At 40.1% G+C, this 22,016-nt stretch overlaps 6 protein-coding genes across 6 annotated transcripts; 5 read left to right on the top strand and 1 right to left on the bottom strand.

Moving 5' to 3' along the window:
- Positions 1-1,192: 1,192 nt before the first annotated feature.
- Positions 1,193-3,195, bottom strand: LOC144652073 (uncharacterized). Its single transcript, XM_078512112.1, has one exon. The coding sequence runs from the start codon at positions 2,933-2,935 to the stop codon at positions 2,300-2,302; it is 636 nt and encodes a 211-aa protein (XP_078368238.1). The 5' UTR covers positions 2,936-3,195; the 3' UTR covers positions 1,193-2,299.
- A 2,522-nt stretch (positions 3,196-5,717) lies between these two features.
- Positions 5,718-7,121, top strand: LOC144649129 (transcription factor MafB-like). The gene has a single exon (XM_078508576.1). It carries the CDS (start codon positions 5,777-5,779, stop codon positions 6,350-6,352), a length of 576 nt encoding a protein of 191 aa, XP_078364702.1. The 5' UTR covers positions 5,718-5,776; the 3' UTR covers positions 6,353-7,121.
- A 2,977-nt stretch (positions 7,122-10,098) lies between these two features.
- Positions 10,099-11,478, top strand: LOC144649128 (transcription factor MafK-like). Its single transcript, XM_078508574.1, has one exon. The coding sequence runs from the start codon at positions 10,235-10,237 to the stop codon at positions 10,817-10,819; it is 585 nt and encodes a 194-aa protein (XP_078364700.1). The 5' UTR covers positions 10,099-10,234; the 3' UTR covers positions 10,820-11,478.
- A 1,177-nt stretch (positions 11,479-12,655) lies between these two features.
- On the top strand, positions 12,656-13,989 carry LOC144649127 (uncharacterized). Its single transcript, XM_078508573.1, has one exon. It carries the CDS (start codon positions 12,717-12,719, stop codon positions 13,299-13,301), a length of 585 nt encoding a protein of 194 aa, XP_078364699.1. The 5' UTR covers positions 12,656-12,716; the 3' UTR covers positions 13,302-13,989.
- Positions 13,990-15,136: 1,147 nt separating this feature from the next.
- On the top strand, positions 15,137-16,148 carry LOC144652072 (transcription factor MafK-like). The gene has a single exon (XM_078512111.1). The coding sequence runs from the start codon at positions 15,217-15,219 to the stop codon at positions 15,799-15,801; it is 585 nt and encodes a 194-aa protein (XP_078368237.1). The 5' UTR covers positions 15,137-15,216; the 3' UTR covers positions 15,802-16,148.
- A 2,463-nt stretch (positions 16,149-18,611) lies between these two features.
- LOC144652071 (transcription factor MafAa-like) lies at positions 18,612-19,971 on the top strand. Its single transcript, XM_078512110.1, has one exon. The coding sequence runs from the start codon at positions 18,639-18,641 to the stop codon at positions 19,224-19,226; it is 588 nt and encodes a 195-aa protein (XP_078368236.1). The 5' UTR covers positions 18,612-18,638; the 3' UTR covers positions 19,227-19,971.
- Positions 19,972-22,016: the final 2,045 nt, after the last annotated feature.

Below are 22,016 nucleotides of genomic sequence, written 5' to 3'. Positions count from 1 at the left end.
GCCTTCGTTCTTCGGACGTCGTGCGCCACTTGTTCTTCGGGATCTTCGGTTGGATTGCCAAAATCACAAGTTCTCGAAGGGGAAAAAGTGCTCGATTGCGGCGGCCTTGTGGAAAGTCTAACCTGCGCACGCTGTGATTGGTCAGTGGAAATAGGTTTCTAACCACAGACTGCCACTGGCTTAACTTTCGCACGAGACGCGGAAATAAAGTTGAGGTCCTTGAATCAATTACTTCATAGGTTTTAAATAACCATACATGACCCTAACTTCACTTCAAGTGTAAGCAAAATTCATGCTCGAAAACATTTGTAAGTGTCCAAGACAGCCCTGTAGAAAGGAGGAGGTCCATGGTGACAGGCTAAACATGTGTGTTTTGATTTATTAAGTATATTAGCATTTCGAATGGCCACCTTTACAGTTACATTCCTATAAGTTGAAATAGAGGTAGAATAAATAATTATTTTAACAGAGGTAAGCACCTTTAAATACAGAAAAAACAAAAAATTAAATTTGAAGGCTGCCCTTTAAGTTTATATTTTCACCTGACAAAAGCTCTTTAAGCCTAAGGGTGAGCAACAAAAAAATTTCATTGTATTTAACGTGTTGAGAATTCAGCAGATCGTCACTAGGAATTGTTAAATTATTAAAACAATTATCCTTACTAATACAATCTGATATATTAAAGCCAGTGGGGGAGGGGGAGGGGGGATGTGTATGTTGGCCCTTGGCCTTAAAGGGTAAATCAGAAACAACCACGTGATCACAGAGCTTCCGGTTTATCTGACCGTTGCCACACTCAGCTCTGCTAAACACTAATATTTTGATGTTGTCAAGGAACTTGAAGTTGAGCACTAGCTGTGAAGAAAATTTTTTACAAGAGCTGCAAGCCAAATTAAATACTGAGAGAAGGATAACTTGAAGGTTACATCGTAAACAGCTCGATGAAAGACATGTCAGAGTCCAGCCTCGAGTTTTAAATACCCCTGCGGTTTTCACAAAATGTATACATCGAAAAGCAGTGATATATCTTAAACGGGCAGCATCAGTACTGGTAAACACCAGCAACTCTAAATTTGTGGTTTTCCCTTAATATGACATTGCTTATAAGTTCACAGTCATTTCCTCTTAACCTTATCTTATAATTAAGTGGGCTAGGGTGCGATATTTTAAGAAGCTACTAGACATTGCCATCACACAAGTGTTGAGCTCTCAGTTTATTTACAAAAAGTCCTCAAGAGTTTTGTACAGAACTCCTGAAATTATTCCTAGTGTAATTTCAACCCGTGGTTTACACAATACATTCAAAACAACAAAGTTGCAATTTGTGTTCAAAACTGTAGTTATACGTTTCTTATTTGTAACTATCTTAACTTTCATTTGCCCAGTTTGTAAACTTGGAAGCTTAATTGCAACTGAGTTAGTGGGATTGCGTTTTGCGACGTTCAAAAATAAAGACTTTAAATGTACAAATATAGTTTTATATACATGTAGAACGATGTAGAAACTAAATATTCACTACGCCAAACAAATATAAAAAAAACTAAACCCTCGAATGACCAAAAAAGTAATGTCTCTGTTAACTTTGTAAATGAATTACAATGCTTACATTTCGACAAATTTTGCTTCATTCAAGAACATATCATTTAGTTTCAATACACTTGTTTTCAGACCATTTCTCAAGTATACATTATGTACAATTCCCCATACAAGTTTATACGATTTTTGCTCTTCACGGCTATTTACATGGCTTATCACAAACAAAAGCGCAAGAAGTTTACATCTTATTTAAAGAAAATAATGCCCAAGAGTGTTGTCTTGATATCACGGCCTGGTATAACTTTGCTATCGTAAACAAAAATCTAAATGCATCACATGGCATGGCATCTCGTCAACATCGTTTTTATCCCGGGCTTAAGCGGAATCGTTTGGATCAGCAGTTTACAATCAAAATAACACACGGAAAACAATTATATGTTTGAAACGTACAACATTGCTATGCAAATAAAAAACGAAACATTTTTACTCTTAACGTTACTTTGAAAAGTGTGACCGGGAGAGAATACGCCTTGCTTCCCAATCGTGATGACTCAGCAGCAATGAATGAACAAAATACATATGAAATAAGAATTTAGACTAACCTTCATCCGATATCACAGTTAGAATTATAAAATGGACAATCGCTGCAATTCACCCGCATAACTCCAATCTCTGTTATTTATAGTCCACAATCACGTATGACTTAACTCAATAATATAAAGTTCCTCGTTCCACTATAATACTTATGTCTTCACAATTGCCATCACTGTTTATGTTTCATAACAAAAGAAGGTGTATTTAACGTTGCATAAACTTTGTTTAACTGGTCGAATTTCGTTTTGTAAGAGTCCCTATCTCTCACTGCCTTGCAAAGGTGATCTTTTGCCTCGCGTATCTGATCTTTCAAGCGCTGGTTTTCTGTTTGCAGGCTTTCCTTTAATGCTGTGCGCCTCTGTCTACAGCTCGTAGCGTAGCCACGGTTTTTCAAGCTTCTTCTTCGCCTTCTAATCTTCTGAGCCTCCTCTTTCGGTAAACTTTTCAAGCGTTGGTTTAGATCCCGTATGGATAAGTTCGTTAACTCGTCATCGGTGATTTCTTGGCTGAAATCTTGCAAACTTTGCAGGCTTTGAGGCTCGCTGCTCGTGGCGGACTCAGCGCCATCAAAATGGCTTAGTGGCGACTGCAACAAAGTGTTTTCCATATCGTCTTTCTCGCTAAAAAGCTCTTGTAAACAATTGCTTTGAATCCAGCTTGAAGTACAGTCATTATCAGTGAAATCCCTTTCCAAAATTTCGTCCATGGGCGACACATCAGCAAAAAGCACTTCGCTCACCATCCTGCGCCCAGTAGCAGTAAAATGAACACATGGCCGGGTCCATGATGGAAATCCATCTTGCATCCAATCAGAGCGCGGAGTTTTGACAGATTTGATTTTTGGCTACACCCACTTATGGTTACGTAACGGGGAATCCCCTACAGTCTGTTTAGTGTGATCGTTCTCGAACTTGAGTGAAAGCAAGTCGAAATTCTTGATGGAATGGCTACAAGGCGTATCAGGTTTTGCATATGAAGGCCAGCTCTTTAAAATTAAGTCTTCCTTTTATACAGTTTGAAATTAAAGACTTGACTGTTCCTTCAATTACAAAGTATTTCAACAATGTCAGAGAAATACTTGTGTGATCAAAAGTCGCGCGCTTAGATGGTTCTGTGTCACGCAGTTTATACCCTCTCCTGGCTCTGGGGTTTCGCTGCTATCCCTCTGTCCGCGTTCGTCCTGTCTTGATGTGTTCTGGTTTCTTCTCCTCGCCCTCATTCTTCTTTCCTTGGAGTAACTCGAGCTCAGACTTCATCTTTTCGTTTTTTCCTCTCCCTCCTCGCCTTCCTTTCTTCTTTCCGCCTTCTCCTTCTATTTCTCTCTGCTCTTTTGGGGCGTCGAAGCTCTTTCATCTTGGATCGAATCTTTTCAGTACTCGTCAGTTAACTTTCTAATCAGTTTGAGTGGATCGGGGCGTTCATCCGTTTGTCGATGTCTTCCAGTCGCTTCTCTACGCCTCGCTGTATTTTCTGATGCGAATCCGGACTCTTGAGAGTCTTGAATCGTGTAAACGCCATTTAACAGACCTGTACTGGGCATATTTTCATTAATCTCTTGGATTTCATTCCAAGCAAAACTCTCGTCTCCAAATTTATCTACAGAAGGTACAACCATTTCTGTGTGAAATTGTTCTTCTGTCAACTTCACAGATGGAGAAAATTGTTAAAAAGGCTTTGAATATTAGGGTAAGCGTGGTTTTTATTGTAGGTAAGGGAAAGTACCATGTATTACAAAAACAAGCTTTGGGGAATCCCTTAATTACTTTTCACCTCTATAAAACAATGTCCTAATTGTTTTGGCAGCAGAATGAGTATCATCACAGTTTGTTTGCACAAATGATGCTTTGTTAAACAGTGAGTTCTTGTGCCAACGCTCCCTCAAATGTATCTTAATTTGCAATGCGCTAACTAGCTACACTCTTCAATAAAGTTAGAAACAATTTTCGTGACATCTTGGAATCGAAACTAAGATATCGATACAACACGGGCAGGGAATTTCCCTCAAAATATCGCGTGTTTAATAATAAGTTCTCTGTCCGCTCAAAATTAATATAAACATTTTGAAATGTTGGTCCTATACCGCGCCGTATATTGGTCCTGTTTTCATTACCAAATGCATGTTCTATGTATACGAGCATAAACATATCTCTTTACGCGACGGGACGGGATAGATGCGGGACGCGACAGTCTGAACTGAAAATCACGGACTTCGCGTTTCCTTGTACGCGGGTGTTGTAGATTTGAGAAGAGTTTTATGTTTCAGTACGAGAAACAGCCTAGGCACTTAAACTTCGTGAATTTTTCTTGTAGTTTGCTCAATGTCAACTTTATTTTCACCCATGTTTGACGACCCACCCACTCCCCCCACAAACAGTGAAGATGCTGGAAAGCACCCCCCGTTTCAGTCAGGCACAACTGGTTATATTAAAAATTTCGCATTCTCGCTCGGACTGCTTCAGCTACTTGACATATTTCGCAAATGAAAATTTGACGTTTTGACATTGACAACCAAACTGTTAAGGAAACATGGAGAATATACGTGCGAAGAGTGATATTTATTCTTGGCCCCCAAAGGTTAAGGGAATTTTCCCTTTTTGCAAATTACTCAAAAGTCTAGCCATGCGCCATGGAGGTTGGAATGAAATTAAGCGCAAAATGAAAGTACAGAATTAAAGTTGAAAGGTAAGAAGCGAAAACAATGAAGAAAAATACAAACTTTAACGGCAAAACGGCAAAAACTGCCGAGAGAGAATTAATTAAATTGTTAATTTTATTTTAGGAATGACGATTATCGGTTTCGAAAGTGAAATTTGCATCTGAAATTAGATGCTTTCATTGTTTTCCTTCCGAAGGGGTTTTTCCCTTTTGCCTTGTTTGTGACACTTGAAATTTGGAATGAAAAGCGTTTTGGCATATTCCATTGCTTTACACAATAAAAAATATATTATTTGCTTGTAAATTTTTCTTACGCTATAAAAACACTCCTTTTTTTCACTACATTTTTGAATTTAGCGATTTAATGTTTTCAGAGCGGCGAGCTATTCGATATTCACATATTTCGCATTGTTTAATTATTTGTGTTGGCCTGCAGCTTGAAAGGGACTTTCCCGTCGTGTTTTTGGTGCGATTTACCCTCCCTGTGGAAAATAACTCGAACGGTACAATCAGATGGTATCCGAAAAGAAAAACAAACTCCTCGGTTAGAAGTTAGATCGTTCGAGTTATATATTTTTGAATCTTCAACACTGTTAAAATGCCTAAAAATATATTAATCTACAGATGACGTAATCGCAAATCGCCGACAAAATACTTGTTTGAATTTCCGTTTTCTGAACAAGGGCTATGAAGTTGAGGTCTTTTTTCATCGGGAAGAAAACAATACTCAATATTTAAAGTTCCTAGAACGATTTTTCTTCGGCCTTTACTGTTACGTGCTCCGAGAGTCTGCTGAAATGCTGAAAAGCTAGCGAGCGATTTAGGGGATTCCCCGTTTCACAACTCCGCGAGGGTTGGGAACCTGTCAAAATCCTGAGATCTGATTGGATGAATACAAGCGACCCCCAGCGGTTAACCGATTTTAATCAAATAACGCTCGACTTTGTACAATCAGGTGTTTCATTTCGGGTTTGATCGCAAGTTAGTTAACATGGATTACGACGAACTCTTCTCTGATATTTCGCCGATGGACGAAATTCTGGAAAGGGAATATACTAATGATGTTTGCAGTTCTAACTGGTCGCAGAGCCACCGTTTGGGAGACCTTGTTGGCGAAGACAACCTGGAGAACCTTCTGTTGCAGACGCGACTAAATCTCGACGGCTTCGATGACTCGGCGTCCACTATTAGCAGCGAGCCTCAAAGCCCACAGAATTTGCAAGCTTATAGCGAACTGTTTTCCGACGAGGACTTGATTAAGATGTCAATACGAGATCTTAACAAGCGGCTGAAAAGTTTGCCGAAAGTGGAGGCCCATAGGATCCGAAAGAGGAGGCGAAGTTTGAAGAACCGAGGTTATGCCACGAGTTGTCGACAGAGGCGAACAGCGATGAAGGAAAGCCTCGAAGTACAAAACCAACGCTTGAAAGCACAGCTACGCGAGGCAAAAGAAAACCTTTGTAATGCAGCGAAGGACAGGGACATGTACAAGAGGAAATTAGAACATTTAGAACAACAATTGCACAAGACTTTTATTGCTTATACGCTACCTACGTCTAAAGGCTGAGAAACAGTAAGCTTATTTTGACTGCGTGTTGGAGTCTTACAATTTCTTCCGTCCAGGGATTTATCGGATTGCGTTGATTCAGGGTGAAAGACCGAACGTAAACTGTTAAGCTCAAAAGTGATGTAAGGTCCAAGTTGCAGGGTGACTGTTGATTTATAATTATTTCTCCGTAATTGGCTCTCGGATTAACATACATGTATTTCTTCATTGTAGCAAGTGAGTCTTGTAGTTTATAGTGTCGAGTAGCGACCAAGGAAAGTTACTTTCCTGAGTAGCGTCCGTGATGTGTACAACTTGTATATATACCTCGCTTAATTAAGTTATTTCCATCAGTCGTATTTCGCTGTGGATAATTTTAAGATTTGTCAATTCGGAGTTTCTGTATCGATTTCATATATAACTCGAACGATATCAAGCTCTTAACTTAATTCGAATTATTTTTCTGTGAAATTTGTTGTACAGCGCCACAGTAGTTTTGACTTTAAAATGTACAACATTTTCATACGCTACTTAAACGAATACGTAAATATAGAGATGTATTTTTTCCGCGTTGTAATCGATAGTTCATATTTTCACGAATTGTGGTTAAAATTATTATGTTCTGACACTGAAACCGTTTGTCTCAGAGCAACACGACAAAGTTATTTAAATTAATTGCTATTACTTTAAATTTATGAGCGAAATTGTACAAAATATTACGCCAAAGAGATGGAAATAAGTATATATTAAAAAAACCCCACCATTTTTGAGAATAAATATGTTGTTGAAATGTTGTGGGTGTTGTTTTGGACGGCTTGCGAATGTTCGTTTCAGTTATGACGAAATTGCACCCGTGTGCTGTTAACCTGATCAATCCAGAAGTTTCGTAAAGTTTATTAACCCAAAAAACCTCATAGGATTTGTATAATCTTGGTGAATGATCACTTCAATTTGTACAGTAGTCAATCGTTTTGTGATGGAAGATAAAGACTGCTTGTAAGGTATGCTACAGGATGTATACGGGTTTAAGTGAAGACGACTCATTCACAGTTTCTTGAAAGCCAGTTGAAAGCAGACCCTTGAAAGACAGTTGAAAGCTTGATTTTCATGTGTTTTATTTATGCCTTTAAACGGTTTCCACTGACATAATTACAGTTAAATCCCGAGAACTCGAACCCCCAATAACTCGCACCTCAGTCCCGTTTACTCGAACCGTTTTCGATTCCATTCGGGCCATATTCTTACTAATTTTGCCCTCCATAACTCGAACCCCCGATAACTTGAACCTTTTTCGATTTCCCTTGAAGGTTTGAATAATCGGGATTCAACTATAGCTGAAAAACCAGTCGTTTTCAAGGCCGCATTTGAGACAATTTGAAGCAACAGGCGCGCCACTCCTTAAAGCCCGAGAGCACGAGGTTTTCAGAGAACCCGAACCAATTTCGGGGAATTCATGCATGCTAAACAGCCTACTTATTCCTTCCAAATAATCATATAAAATTAAGCATATACCTCCATAGATTTTCGAGTAGGGAATAAAGGCACATTTTGTCAAAGCATGATTTAGGCTCGATTTCCCCAAACAGTCTCTGGGGTCTTCGTTCCCTATCGAGTGAATAACTACGATCTTTGACACAATTCAATAAACATTACGGATATTTGCATTTTGAATGAAGGTCACGCAATCTTGTTGTTTACACTGGATTTACTGGATTTGCATTGAGAAATATCAAAGTCAGGTCAAGTCACAAGTAACAAAGACTTGCTTACCAGCATTACTAACATACAGAAAAAAGCCAGGAGCCTATTGTTGTAAAAATATTTTTATTTAGATGAACAAAATAAATAGAATAGGGTTTACTAAAGTGATCGCCTCAATAATAAATAGTGAATAACGCAATCCCTTGCGGACTCCTTAATTTTGTAAGTACGGAATCTATTCATCTGGTTAGGTCGATGAAGTCTTGCACCATTCGCATCGAAGAAGGAAAAATACCCTTTCATTGCTGCAAATGTTGATGAGGTTGTTTTAAGGAAGAAACAATGTTTTACCTCGTGACGAAATATTGATATCTGATCTGTAATGACCTGTAATGATAAGTGTTTATCACGAGTTGAATTGAACAGTCATCATGAATTAACAATCGATCATTGACTGTCACGCGAGCGGCTTTGAGGTCCGTAGTATACGTAACATGTTTAAGTCAGGCATTAAATTGGATCTACCGTTATACAGTGACCTTACTAAATAAAAATACATATTTCGTGATCTTAAAACAATTTATCCCGTTTCCCTGTATCACAAGAACCCTTTATTGATTGGCTAAACACTGCACATTGCGAATGCCTTATTTCTGATCTTGGTACATCTAGATCCCTTACCGAAGACTGCCTGTTAATTTTGAGGAGCAATAAAAGTTGTCGGACAGGATTACTGTTAGCTGTAGATTACTGCAAGGAACACAATCAAAGCAAATCTGAGACCACCTGGTCACGTGATTGTACTATGCTCGCAGCAAAAAGAGAAAGCAAGGGTAATTCCCTTCCCATCTTTCCAAACAGTCAGGGTAAATACTTATGTAGGCAAAAATTCATTAAATCTCTCTGGAAACAACCAAAATGTTACTAAATATTTGGTATAATCATTCAGCGTGTCTCGTTTGTATCCTGCCTCAATTTCCAAGCAATCGCAACCTTTGCCTACTCGACCACTTCAATTTAATTTTTTAAAAACTTTTCGACACGATAAAATTACCGCACTCTATAAACATTTGAGGCATGTGCAGGCTAAGCAACGTTGTTTTATAGCTGACACAGTCTAATCCTTCATGTAAATAGTTTAGTCAAGTTGTTTTTCCGCTTTGAACATTCTCGTTTCGTTTGACGTAAGTAAACCAGAAAGGGAAAAATCCCTTCCAATTGTATTGCCTAAAAACTATCGAACCGTAAACCTTAGAAAGTTAAAAGCCCCCCCCTCCCCACATCCCAAAAGCTTTTATGAACACAAACTCCGGCATGGCTGACTCAGTTAATATCACCATACTACATCGTGATAAACAGAACATACAAATTTAGGCGCACACCCTTTATACCCCTTGTCACTCATCTCCGATTTCCAGCAAAACCTCCTCCCCAAATACTTCATTTCTCTGTAAAAAAATCACCAAATATGATAACTTAAAGTGATCATATTATTTTTGAAGTAAAACTCTTTTATGTTGAAACGTAAATATCATGCACAATGGCTGTTTTTATTTATTGGATTGAGTGGCAACAAACATCGATGTGACGCAATTAAGTTTTAAACATAACACGCGGACCAGGTTTACTTCCGGGTCCTCGGGGCTCTTAAAATAAACATGTTTTACTTTACATGTTAACTTACATGCCGTAAAACCTCCATGAGGCCCCTAGCCCCAACTTCACTCCTTTTTCATTGATAAGCTCCTCCCACTACCTCGACACATTGTGTAATCCAAGTGAGTCTACTTATTATAAAGTTATTAAAAGTTTACGTATTTATTGCTGTTGTCATAGAAACGAAAAATATTCAGCGAAATCGATCAAAATGGCTTGGGAAAATTTGCAATGATATGTCATTGGTATGGCGCAGCACAGGTCCTTTTCAGGTTTCACATGGGAAAAAGCAAGCTGTTACCATACAAGGCTGTGGAACCTGGATTCTTGGAAAAGTGTGAATTCTTGGAACTCAATAGTTAGGGGATTCCCCACACTTTACGTTATAAACAAGAAATCTGATTGGTGGCATTTGGCATCGTTCTGATGCAAGAAGCGTTTAATTGATGCACGAAGTATTTGCTAAACGACTGAGTCATTTCTTCGTTACGTGTACTGCAGTTTCGAAAAAAACTGAACACCTTAATTTTGTCTTCAACTGATAACATGGAGGAAGATTGCAGTGATATGCTTGATTTGTATCTCGCCAGTGAGGTGACAAACACTGCTTTTTATTCTCCTTGGCCTGAAGAAAGCGTTTTGTCTGAGGACAACAACAAGATGGCCGACGACAAAAATGACCGCGACATCCAAGATCTGTTCAACGGTGAAACAAACCTGGAAGTCAATCAAGACGATGACAACGCATCCTCGGTGTCATGGGGCGACGAATCGAGCCCCGGAGATGCAAAGGAAATCACCGACGAACAAATCGCAAACCTTCGGGTCTCAGAGCTTAACAAGCGTCTTCAGAACATTCCGTGGGACGAGGCAGCAAAGATAAGAAAACGACGAAGAAACCTGAAAAATCGGGGTTACGCCCTGACTTGTCGACTGCGAAAACAACGAGAACAGGAAGATCTGATGAATGAGAATACCTTGTTGAAGAAGCAGGTGGAAGACGGAAAATTGAAGGTGCTGAAGATTTGGAAGGAGAAGGAGGCATACAAGAGAAAATATCTGCTGTTACAGCAATCTATTGCTGTGCACAAGCAAGGAATGGAAGCTACAGAGTCGCTGTCTTTTCGCTAGAACTTTGCATTGAAAAAAAATGGCAGTTTTTGAACTGTAGTTGTACCAAGCGCTGTGACTGTTTGGGCCATGCTACAAAGGTCGAAATATACTTAATTCCTTTGAAAGAGACTTTGCGTCTATTTACCACGTAAATTAGCTTACGGTTAGCGGACCAAGGTTACAGAAAATCTGTGCCTGCTTTAAATTATAAGAAATTTAACCATATCTACTGTATACATTTTTCAGTGTAAAAATTATAATTGTACATAACAAGATCAATCCATATTTAGCAGTAGCGCAATGTATTTATATTATAGTCGAGGCCGAACTGCAAAACAATTCTAGCAATAAATGAGATCATAGCATTAGCAACTGTAAGGATAAGTAAGGCATACACTCTTAAATTCTACAAACAGCGTGTTCAGGGCGTTGTATTTGAAGTATGTACAGCTGTAATTACTTGAAGCAAAAATTACAGCGATAAAGTTATGGAAGAAATGGACCAGAAAAAAAAGTCCAACAAGTGAAGGCAAATTAACTGAGTTTAATATAGGTAATAAAACTGAGGAATGATCGCTAGTGACGCATTCGGTTAATTTGATTTTCTTTTATGCTTGATGATAAGAGCTAACAACTTGAAAAAACGCTGACTCAGATGCACGCATATACAAACTGGCAAAGCAAAATATACATTTGCTTGTGAACTGATTATGATATATGTAGTCTGTTTAGCTTTTGGTACCAGTTAACGCAGAACATTTCCTGTTCATTATCCGAAAACGTGCGAGAAGTGGGATCTATTCCATCACGAGGCCAAAACCCCTCGGCCACACGCAACTCGCGCGTTATACGCGTTTCACGATCCACGAGATAAAGCAGATAATTAGTTATTTTTTCCTTTGTGTGACTTCAATCGCGTTAGAAACACCCAGTACTGTTTAAGATGATACCCCATCATGACTTCCGGCTAATTTAGCCTATTGATATCGAAACTGAAATTCAATAAATTGTTTATCGAAACTGAAAGTAGGCCAAAGCCAACAGACATTGGTTTCCATGTGGGCGATAATAAGAATATATTTTGCTAACAAAAGGCTTCACGTCTATTGGTTAAAACTGCCAGATTGTGAAACAAGTCTTGCATGTATTAAATTATGTGTTTGTCCCAAGAGGTGGGCGTAAGTAATATTGAGTGGTTGTCAAAAATATTGGTATTAGCAGTGGTAAGGGGCGAAATAAGTGGAGAAAAGGTAGCAAGGAAAGTAAACAGAAATGAAGAGATAAAAGGAGACGGGATTGAGGGATGTAGTGCTTTGGAGGTGTACCAAAAGCCACTGTGTGCGACACTTAACACAGTTTTTTTCCTTCCCAGTGCCAGTTGTACACATAGTTATCCAAGTTAGACATTTTTTTTAACACAAAAATGTTAATTGGAAACTCCAGGTACTGGCTCAAGTTGTTTTGCTTTTAGCATTCACATCTCCTGTATCTATGGGTTTTCACATTATTTACACGAAAAACATTAATGAAAGATAGATTAGATCAATAACTTCATAACAAAAACAATGGTTCGTCACCTGTAAGTGGGAAGATGTTCAATGACAAAGTTTATGGCATCAGATGCTTCGTTTGAAAAAAGTTCAATCGTTATTGGTATGGATCAAAATAAGCCCTTTTTAAGATCGTACAAAAGCAAAACCAGCATACAAAGTAGATGCAGATTCTTGGAAAGATCTGAGTTCTTGGAACTCTATAATGGGGGATTCCCCACATCATACGTTAGCAACAAGATATCTGATTGGTTTGAAAATAACATACAGATCACTGCTTACTAGAATATTGAGGCATTTCTTCGACGTTCCGTGTTTCTCGCAAGAATAGCACAGTTTCATTTTTGTCACCAGCTGATATTAACATGGAAGAAGACCGCTGTGACATGCTGGATTTGTATCTCGCCAGTGAAGAGACAAACACTCTTTTTGATTCTTCATGGATTCGGGAAAGTGTTTTGTCTGAGGACAACAACAAGATGGCCTACGACCAAGATGACCGCGACATCCAAGATCTGTTCGACGGTAAAACAAACCCGGAAGTGGACCAGGATGATGACAACGAGTCCTCTGTGTCATGGGGCGATGAATCGAGCACCCGAGATACAAGGGAAATCACCGACGAAGAAATAGCAAACCTTCGGGTCTCAGAGCTGAACAAGCATCTTCGGAACATTCCATGGAACGAGGCAGCAAGGATAAGAAAACGGCGAAGAAACCTGAAAAATCGGGGTTACGCCCTGACTTGTCGACTGCGAAAACAACGAGAGCAGGAAGATCTGATGAATGAGAATACCTTGTTGAAGAAACAGGTGGGAGACGGAAAATTGAAGGTGTTGAAGATTTGGAAAGAGAAGGAGGCATACAAGCGAAAATATCTGCTGTTGCAGCAATTATTTGCTGTGCATAAGCAGGGAATGGAAGCTTCAGAGTCGCTGCCTTGTCCCTAGAACTTTGTGTTGACTAATATGACAGCTTTTGAGCTTAAGTTGTACCAAGCGCTGTAACAGTTTGCGCTATGTTAACAAAGGTTGAAATAGTTTATACTTAAGAGTACCTTTGAAAGAGACTTTGCATCTATTTACCACGTTGCTTAAAGTTAGTAGACCAAGGTAACCGATAATCCGAACCTGCTTTTAATTATAAGTAATTTAATCGTATCTACCGTTGTACATTTTTCAGTGTAAAAAGTATAATTGTAAATATTAAGGTTCAATCCATATCAAGCAGTAGCGTAATGTATTTATAATTAATAGTCGTGAACGAACTGATGGTAAACAATTCTAACAATAAATAAGAGCACAACTTAAGTAACTGTAAGGTTTAGTAAGGCATAAACCGTTAAACTCTACAAACAATGTGTTCAGGGCGTAGTATTTAAAGTATGTAATTACTGGAAGCGAAAATTGCACCGATAAAATCATGAATTGGACCGAAAACAAAAAGGCCAACAAGTGAAGGCAAATCAACTGAGTTTAATATAGGTAATAAAACTGAGGAATCATCGCTAGTGACGCATTCGGTTAATTTGATTTTCTTTTATGCTTGATGATAACAGATAACAACTTGAAAAAACGCTGACTCAGATGCACGCATACACAAAGTGGCAAAGCAAAATATAACATTTGTTTGTGAAAATTATGATATGTGTAATCTGTTTAGCTTTTGGTACCAGTTAACGCAGAACATTTCCTGTTCATTATCCGAAAATGTGCGGGAAGTGGGATCCATTCCCTCGCGAGGCCAAAACCTCTCGGCCACACGCAACTCGCTCGTTGTACACTTTTCACGATCCACGAAAGATAAGCAGATGATTATTTTCGATTTTCAAATTCCATTTTTGCGACTTCGATCCCGTTAGAAACATCCAGTACCCCATCATTACTTACGGCTTATTTAGCCTGTTGATATCGAAACTGAAACTCAATAAATTGTTTATCGAGACTGAAAGTAGGTCAAAGTAGCAGACATCGTTTACCATGTGAGCGATAATAAGAATATATTTTGCTAACCACGAGCTTAAATCCATTTTCAAATCTTCCAGGTTGTGAAATATTTCTTACATGCATTAAGTGGCAGTAACCAATGTGCCTGTACCAAGAGGTGGGCGGAAGGATAGTGAGTGGTTGTCAAATTAAAGATGTCGTGGTATTAGCTATGGTAAGCAGGGGGGGGGGGGGGGGGGGGATTTAAGTGCAGAAAAAGGAGTGGTGAGAGTAAACAGAAATGAAGAGCTAAAGGAGGAGGGGGTGAAGAGATGGAGCATAATGATGATATACCAGAGAACCATAATTATGTGCGACACTTACACAGATTTTTCTTTCCGAGCGTCAGTCGTTAATATAGTTATCCAGGCGAGACAGTTTCTGAACACAGAAACAATTATTTGAAACTCGTGGTACTGGCCTAAGATATTTTGTTTTAAGTATTCACATCACCTGCATCTATAGGTTTTCACATTATTTACACTAGAAGCATTAATAAAAAATAGAATCAACAATTTCATAACAAAAACAATGGTTCGCCACTTTTAAGTGAGAAGAAGTTCAATGACAAAATTTTATGGCATCAGACGTTTCGTTTGAAAAAAGTTCTATAGTTATTGGTATGGATCAGAATAAGCCCTTTTTGAGATCGCACAAAAGCAAAACCAAGCATACAAAGTGGATGCAGATTCTTGGAAAGATGTAAATTCTTGGAACTCTATATTAGGGAATTCCCCACATCATACGTTAGCAACAACATATCTGATTGGTTGGAAAGTAACATACAGATCACTGCTTGCTAGAGTATTGAGTCATTCATTCGACGTTCCGTGTTTATCGTAAAAATACTGCAGTTTCGAGTTTGTCACTACCTGATAATATGGAAGAAGACTGCAGTGACCTGTTTGATTTGTATCTCCCCAGTGAAAAGACGAACACTCTTTTTGATTCTTCATGGATTCAGGAAAGCGTTTTGTCTGAGGACAACAACAAGATGGCCGACGACCAAGATGACCGCGACATCCAAGATCTGTTCGACGGTGAAACAAACCCAGAAGTGGATCAGGACGATGACAACGCATCCTCGGTGTCATGGGACGACGAATCGAGCACCCGAGATGCAAAGGTAATCACCGACGAAGAAATAGCAAACCTTCGGGTTTCAGAGCTGAACAAACGTCTTCGGAACATTCCATGGGACGAGGCAGCAAGGATAAGAAAACGGCGAAGAAACCTGAAAAATCGGGGTTACGCCCTGACTTGTCGACTGCGAAAACAACGAGAGCAGGAAGATCTGATGAATGAGAATACCTTGTTGAAGAAGCAGGTGGAAGGCGGGAAATGGAAATTGTTGAAGATTTGGAAAGAGAAGGAGGCATACAAGAGAAAATATCTGCTGTTGCAGCAATCCATTGCTGTATACAAGCAGGGGACGGAAGCTTCAGAGTCGCTGCCTTGTCGTTAGATGGCAGCTTTTGAACTGTACCCATGTACCGAGCGGTGTGTCTGTTTGGGCTATGATTTTAAAATAGTATTGATAGTTCCTTTGAAAGAGACTTTGAGTTAGTGCAACAAAGTTACAAAAACCTGTGCTTGCATTTTATGTCTGATGTTTCTGACGTTGTACATCTTTTAAAAGTTTATTTGTACATATTATAGTTCATTCCATCTTAAGCAGTTGCTTGCTTGATGTATCTAATAATCGAGGCTGAACTGAAACGAAAAATAATTCTAGCAATAAATGAGATTATTACTTTAATAACTGGTAAGTTATCCTGACCTATCCTAGTAAAAACAATGTTCTGGAAGTAACTGTTGTGGCATTCTAACTGTGGTAATGAATGAGGTTAACGAAGTGTTACGCATAGTTACCTTGAAAGCACTAAAATAACGTATCGGTGATTAAACAATGGAAGAAATAGGCCACAAGGAAAAAATCCGAATAAATGAAGGCAATTAAACAGAGATGTAAGTGGTGGAAAGTTCTTCATCCCAATACTTATTGCAAGAGACACATTCAGAGGAAAACACTGACTCAGCTGCTTGCATTTGCTGGAAAAAATTGCGAAAGTGTGCTATTCAGCTCTTGGTGCGTACCATAAAATGGCAGAATATTTTCTCTTTACTACTAGTATCGCGAAACGTGAGAGAAATGTGATCTGCTCCCTCGTCAGGCCAAACGAGTTCAATGCACCCTGATCGGCAACACGCAACTCGCGCGTTGTACACGCATTACGCTCCACGTCTGTATGTAAGCAGGACTATCAGGTTTGGAATTCGATTTCCAAATTTTATGTTTCAGCTTCAATCGCCGTGAAAATTTTAACAAACGACCAATATTTAGTTAGATAATGCGCATTACTTTCAGTCAACTTAACCTGCCTATCTTGTAGTTTTGTTGTTTTGTTATGTTTATATCGAAACTAAAAACTGAATATATAATCAATCGAAACTGAAAGTCGTTGCCTTCCGGGTGGGCGATAATAATAGTAAGTATATTTTGCCACCTAAAGACCTTATCTATCATTTATGGTTCAAAATTGTCAGAACGTGAAACATTTCTTGCATGTAACCACTAAAAAAGCTGCATACCACGGGCGCTGCCGGTGATTTATAATTTACCAATTCATTGTTTAATTTTGTTTTTAATTTTGCCGGAGATTCTAAACCATTCCCAACATCGGCTACGTTGATCACATCCTCGGAGACCCAGGGGCAGTTAGTGGGGGCGAAAGAAACGCGAAACTGCGGGCAAAAATAGCGCGAAACTGCGCGCAAAAAATTGGCATATATAAAAAGTTGTATTGACTGAAAGTGCCCCTGGGGAAAGTGTCTTACCAGACCAGTTCAAAAACCTCTCTGAATACTGCCTCCCGATTGGGCAGAAAAATCTTTTGTATTCCCTTTGTATTATTCTGCCCAATCGGCGACCAGCCTGACTACAGTCCTTTTGGTGTGTTCTCATACGAAGTATGTACACAAAGCCAGTTCGGTCGCCATACCTGTCTTGCTTGTTCGCCAAGAATTTGCTCGGGAAGGAAAAGTTTCGGCTAGTGCCTCGTGGTGCGAAGTGGGGGTTAGGGGGGGGGGGGGGGGGAGGCGTGAAAGGGGACGGAAGGAGAAAGTCAGGTGAAGAGAGAGAAAGGAGGGTGGTAAGGACAGAGTATGGAAGGAGGTGGGGGGGGGGGGGGGAGAGAAAGAATAAAGAAATGGAAGAAGAGACACGTTACCGTTTCCCTACCATATCAAATTAAGGCAGCAAAGGAGTAAACTATCGTTTTCAATATCGATGTCATCGTTAGGCAGTTATACGATGATATTTTAGGCAGATGATATTTTTAAAGGTTCCCGACTAGCTCACCACGTACGAGTCCAACTCACCATGAGTCTCTCGTAGCTCAGTTGGTTAGAGCGCCCAACTGGTATCTGGGGGGGGGGGGGGGGGCATGGGTTCTTTGTCCCATGCTCGTGTCATTGTTGAAAAATACATTTTTACTATTTATCACCGAGCTCAAAATTTACCATCTTAATTATTTACTACACAATTGATGAATTCGACATTGCTGATCCTAGCAGTATGCAGGACGCGTGTCACATATCAACCTAGTAAAAATGGCCCAGCTTACCACGAGTCTCTCGTAGGTCCGTTGGTTAGAGCGCCCAACCGGTATCTGGGAGGCCATACACAATTACAAAACATTCTTAGAATACATTCAAAGCTGAAATTCAGGTATGATATTTTGTTCAAGACATTGTAACAAAAAATGCGCCTTATGATTTAGTCAACCTATTCTCGAAATACGACCTGGAGCCAACATTGAAAACCTAGCAGTGAGTGACTTGTGGTACAGTTTAAAGAACATTTTCACACTTAAGGCCTGGTTTTGACTAGCGACGCAAGCACAAGCGCAATCACCAGCGCAAGGACAACAGCTCTTATTGCTCAGTGAAAAAGGCTTCGACTCAAGCGAAAGCGCAAGCACATTGCATTTTGATCCTTGTGCGCAAGCACAAGCACAAGGATCAAAATGTGTCCTGTTTGCGCGATCGCGCTTGTGCTTGCGTCGCTAGTGAAAACCAGGCCTTAAATGTTCGTTCCAGAACACAAATTTCACTGAAACACGATGGTGAACAAAAACGATTTTAAATATATCATTTTACGTTGTTTTCTTCCTCTTTTTCTTATAAATAGCGACAAAACGGGGAATCCCCTTTACATCATCAAAGTGCGATCTGATTTGATGACAGATGCTTTCGTGTTATGACTGCAAATACACAACTAAAGGTTATTACGTTTCAGACATGGAGTCAAGCGAAGAGGATTTTCTTTTGGATTACGCGATTCCTCGATATTCCTTAAAACCAGATTGTTCATCTGAGGAAAACTGGAATCCTTTACATGCAATGGAAACGATGAACAACAATGAATCGAATACGGAGGATCTTTTTAACGGTGACACGCATGAAGACTTTGGTCTGGTACCCGAGAATACGACGGGGCATGATCATGATGCAAAACGACAACAAAAGCACCGAAATCATCTTCCTTGCGAAACAATCACACAAATAAGCGATGAGAAGCTTGAAAAGATGTCTATCCAAGCCTTCAACAAACAAATTCGTCAACTTCCCGAAGCGCTGATGCGAAAGCTCAGAAAGCGAAGACGAATCCTCAAGAATCGTAAATACGCTCTGAAATGTCGAAAGAAAGACTCAGAGAAGACTGGTAATATTACGGAAGAAAATGCGAGTCTTGAGTTGGAAATATTCAAGGCGAAAGAAGAATTGAGAAAAGTCGCCAGAGAAAGGGATGAATATAAACTGAAATACAAGAGGTTGAACGCAGCTTTGATTGCCCGGCATTCGAAGAAAAGTTATGGCGCCCTTTAAGAAATCGCTTCGAATAACTTCACTCTCTTAGCAACGACTATCGGATTAAATTACGTTTAAGAAATTTTGTCAAGAACGTTGCCACAATAATAAAAGAAGAACTGATTGAAAATATCGCAAATATATTGTTTCTGGCCATGCAGTGTCCAATACAATTGTTTTCCTTTATTGTTGGATGACTAATACGGAGATTTTAAATTTAGAACATGTACACACTCAGGCATTTCAACTTGGGAAGCGTCGAGCGCTATTCATATGTGCTGCGTTTTACTTCAAAAGAATGATCAGAGGCAGCGAGGAAATGATGTGGTTTCTTGATGTGTAGTCCTAGTGTAGTCCTAGTTGAACTTAACTGTTGATTTCCGCGTCAAAAGGAAATAATGATCACATCCTGTTGAGGATGAGACCAAAGCGGAACACTTAGAAATCTAAAAGTGAAAATATATTTAGCAATTCAGTCGATTGTTCGATCTTCTGGCTTACTCATGAATGCATCGCAAATTACTTGTACTGAACTGAAGATTCTAGCCTGGGCAACGTTCTCAGTAGCGCATTGGCGGAAATACCTGGAGGCTGGCCAGATCATTTTAGTCAGCATCCAGAATCGCGACCTTTGATACCCCATTGTCGGTATTTGATCTCGAACAGAGTACTCGTTTATTCTTGTCTTTTTCTTGTTTTTTGTTTTGTTTTGTTTCTCCAGCCAATCAGATGTGAAGGAGAATCGAGTTTGGCCAAATATTCGGTAAGTACGTAGTGTAGTCATCATATAGTGGTTTGACTAAATTCTATATAGGGATATTAATAGAGGGGATACAGAGCCCTACGTAGCTATACACGGCTATACATAGCTATATACGGCTATAAATAGCCCTACATAGCCGTACATAGCCCTACATAACCGTACATAGCCCTACATAGCCGTACATAGCCCTACATAACCGTACATAGCCCTACATAGCCCTACATAGCCCTACATAGCCGTAAATAGCCCTACATAGCCCTACATAGCCGTACATAGCCCTACATAGCCGTACATAGTCCTACATAGCCCTACATAACCGTACATAGCCCTACATAGCCCTACATAGCCCTACATAGCCCTACATAGCCCTACATAGCCCTACATAGCCCTACTTAGCCCTACATAGCCCTACATAGCCCTACATAGCCCTACATAACCGTACATAGCCGTACATAGCCGTACATAGCCCTACATAGCCGTACATAGCCCTATATAACCGTACATAGCCCTACATAGTCCTACATAGCCCTACATAGCCGTACATAGCCGTACATAGCCGTACATAGCCCTACATAACCGTACATAGCCCTACATAGCCCTACATAGCCGTACATAGCCGTACATAGCCCTACATAGCCCTACATAGACGTACATAGCCGTACATAGCCCTACATAACCCTACATAGCCCTACATAGCCCTACATAGCCCTACATAGCCGTACATAGCCCTACATAGCCCTACATAGCCGTACATAGCCCTACATAGCCCTACTTAACCCTACATAGCCCTACATAGCCCTACATAGCCGTACATAGTCCTACATAGCCCTACATAACCGTACATAGCCCTACATAGCCCTACATAGCCCTACATAGCCCTACATAACCGTACATAGCCGTACATAGCCCTACATAACCGTACATAGCCCTACATAGCCCTACATAGCCCTACATATCCGTACATAGCCGTACATAGCCCTACATAACCGTACATAGCCCTACATAGCCCTACATAGCCCTACATAGCCGTAAATAGCCCTACATAGCCCTACATAGCCGTACATAGCCCTACATAGCCGTACATAGTCCTACATAGCCCTACATAACCGTACATAGCCCTACATAGCCCTACATAGCCCTACATAGCCCTACATAGCCCTACATAGCCCTACATAGCCCTACTTAGCCCTACATAGCCCTACATAGCCCTACATAGCCCTACATAACCGTACATAGCCGTACATAGCCGTACATAGCCCTACATAGCCGTACATAGCCCTATATAACCGTACATAGCCCTACATAGTCCTACATAGCCCTACATAGCCGTACATAGCCGTACATAGCCGTACATAGCCCTACATAACCGTACATAGCCCTACATAGCCCTACATAGCCGTACATAGCCGTACATAGCCCTACATAGCCCTACATAGACGTACATAGCCGTACATAGCCCTACATAACCCTACATAGCCCTACATAGCCCTACATAGCCCTACATAGCCGTACATAGCCCTACATAGCCCTACATAGCCGTACATAGCCCTACATAGCCCTACTTAACCCTACATAGCCCTACATAGCCCTACATAGCCGTACATAGTCCTACATAGCCCTACATAACCGTACATAGCCCTACATAGCCCTACATAGCCCTACATAGCCCTACATAACCGTACATAGCCGTACATAGCCCTACATAACCGTACATAGCCCTACATAGCCCTACATAGCCCTACATATCCGTACATAGCCGTACATAGCCCTACATAACCGTACATAGCCCTACATAGCCCTACATAGCCCTACATAACCGTACATAGCCCTACATAGCCCTACATAGCCCTACATAGCCGTACATAGCCCTACATAGCCCTACATAGCCCTACTTAGCCCTACATAGCCCTACATAGCCCTACATAACCGTACATAACCGTACATAGCCCTACATAGCCGTACATAGCCCTACATAGCCGTACATAGTCCTACATAGCCCTACATAGCCCTACATAGCCCTACATAACCGTACATAGCCCTACATA

The sequence above is a fragment of the Oculina patagonica genome, chromosome 4 (assembly GCF_052425735.1).
Source record: "Oculina patagonica isolate OP01 chromosome 4, crgOcupat, whole genome shotgun sequence".
Classification (NCBI taxonomy): Eukaryota; Metazoa; Cnidaria; class Anthozoa; order Scleractinia; family Oculinidae; genus Oculina; species Oculina patagonica.
This window is presented reverse-complemented; position numbering and strand designations above follow the sequence as displayed.

Bases quoted from the DNA above. Each gene is read 5' to 3' on its own strand.
- LOC144652073 (XM_078512112.1), bottom strand. From the start codon at position 2,935: ATGCAAGATGGATTTCCATCATGGACCCGGCCATGTGTTCATTTTACT.
- LOC144649129 (XM_078508576.1), top strand. From the start codon at position 5,777: ATGGATTACGACGAACTCTTCTCTGATATTTCGCCGATGGACGAAATT.
- LOC144649128 (XM_078508574.1), top strand. From the start codon at position 10,235: ATGGAGGAAGATTGCAGTGATATGCTTGATTTGTATCTCGCCAGTGAG.
- LOC144649127 (XM_078508573.1), top strand. From the start codon at position 12,717: ATGGAAGAAGACCGCTGTGACATGCTGGATTTGTATCTCGCCAGTGAA.
- LOC144652072 (XM_078512111.1), top strand. From the start codon at position 15,217: ATGGAAGAAGACTGCAGTGACCTGTTTGATTTGTATCTCCCCAGTGAA.
- LOC144652071 (XM_078512110.1), top strand. From the start codon at position 18,639: ATGGAGTCAAGCGAAGAGGATTTTCTTTTGGATTACGCGATTCCTCGA.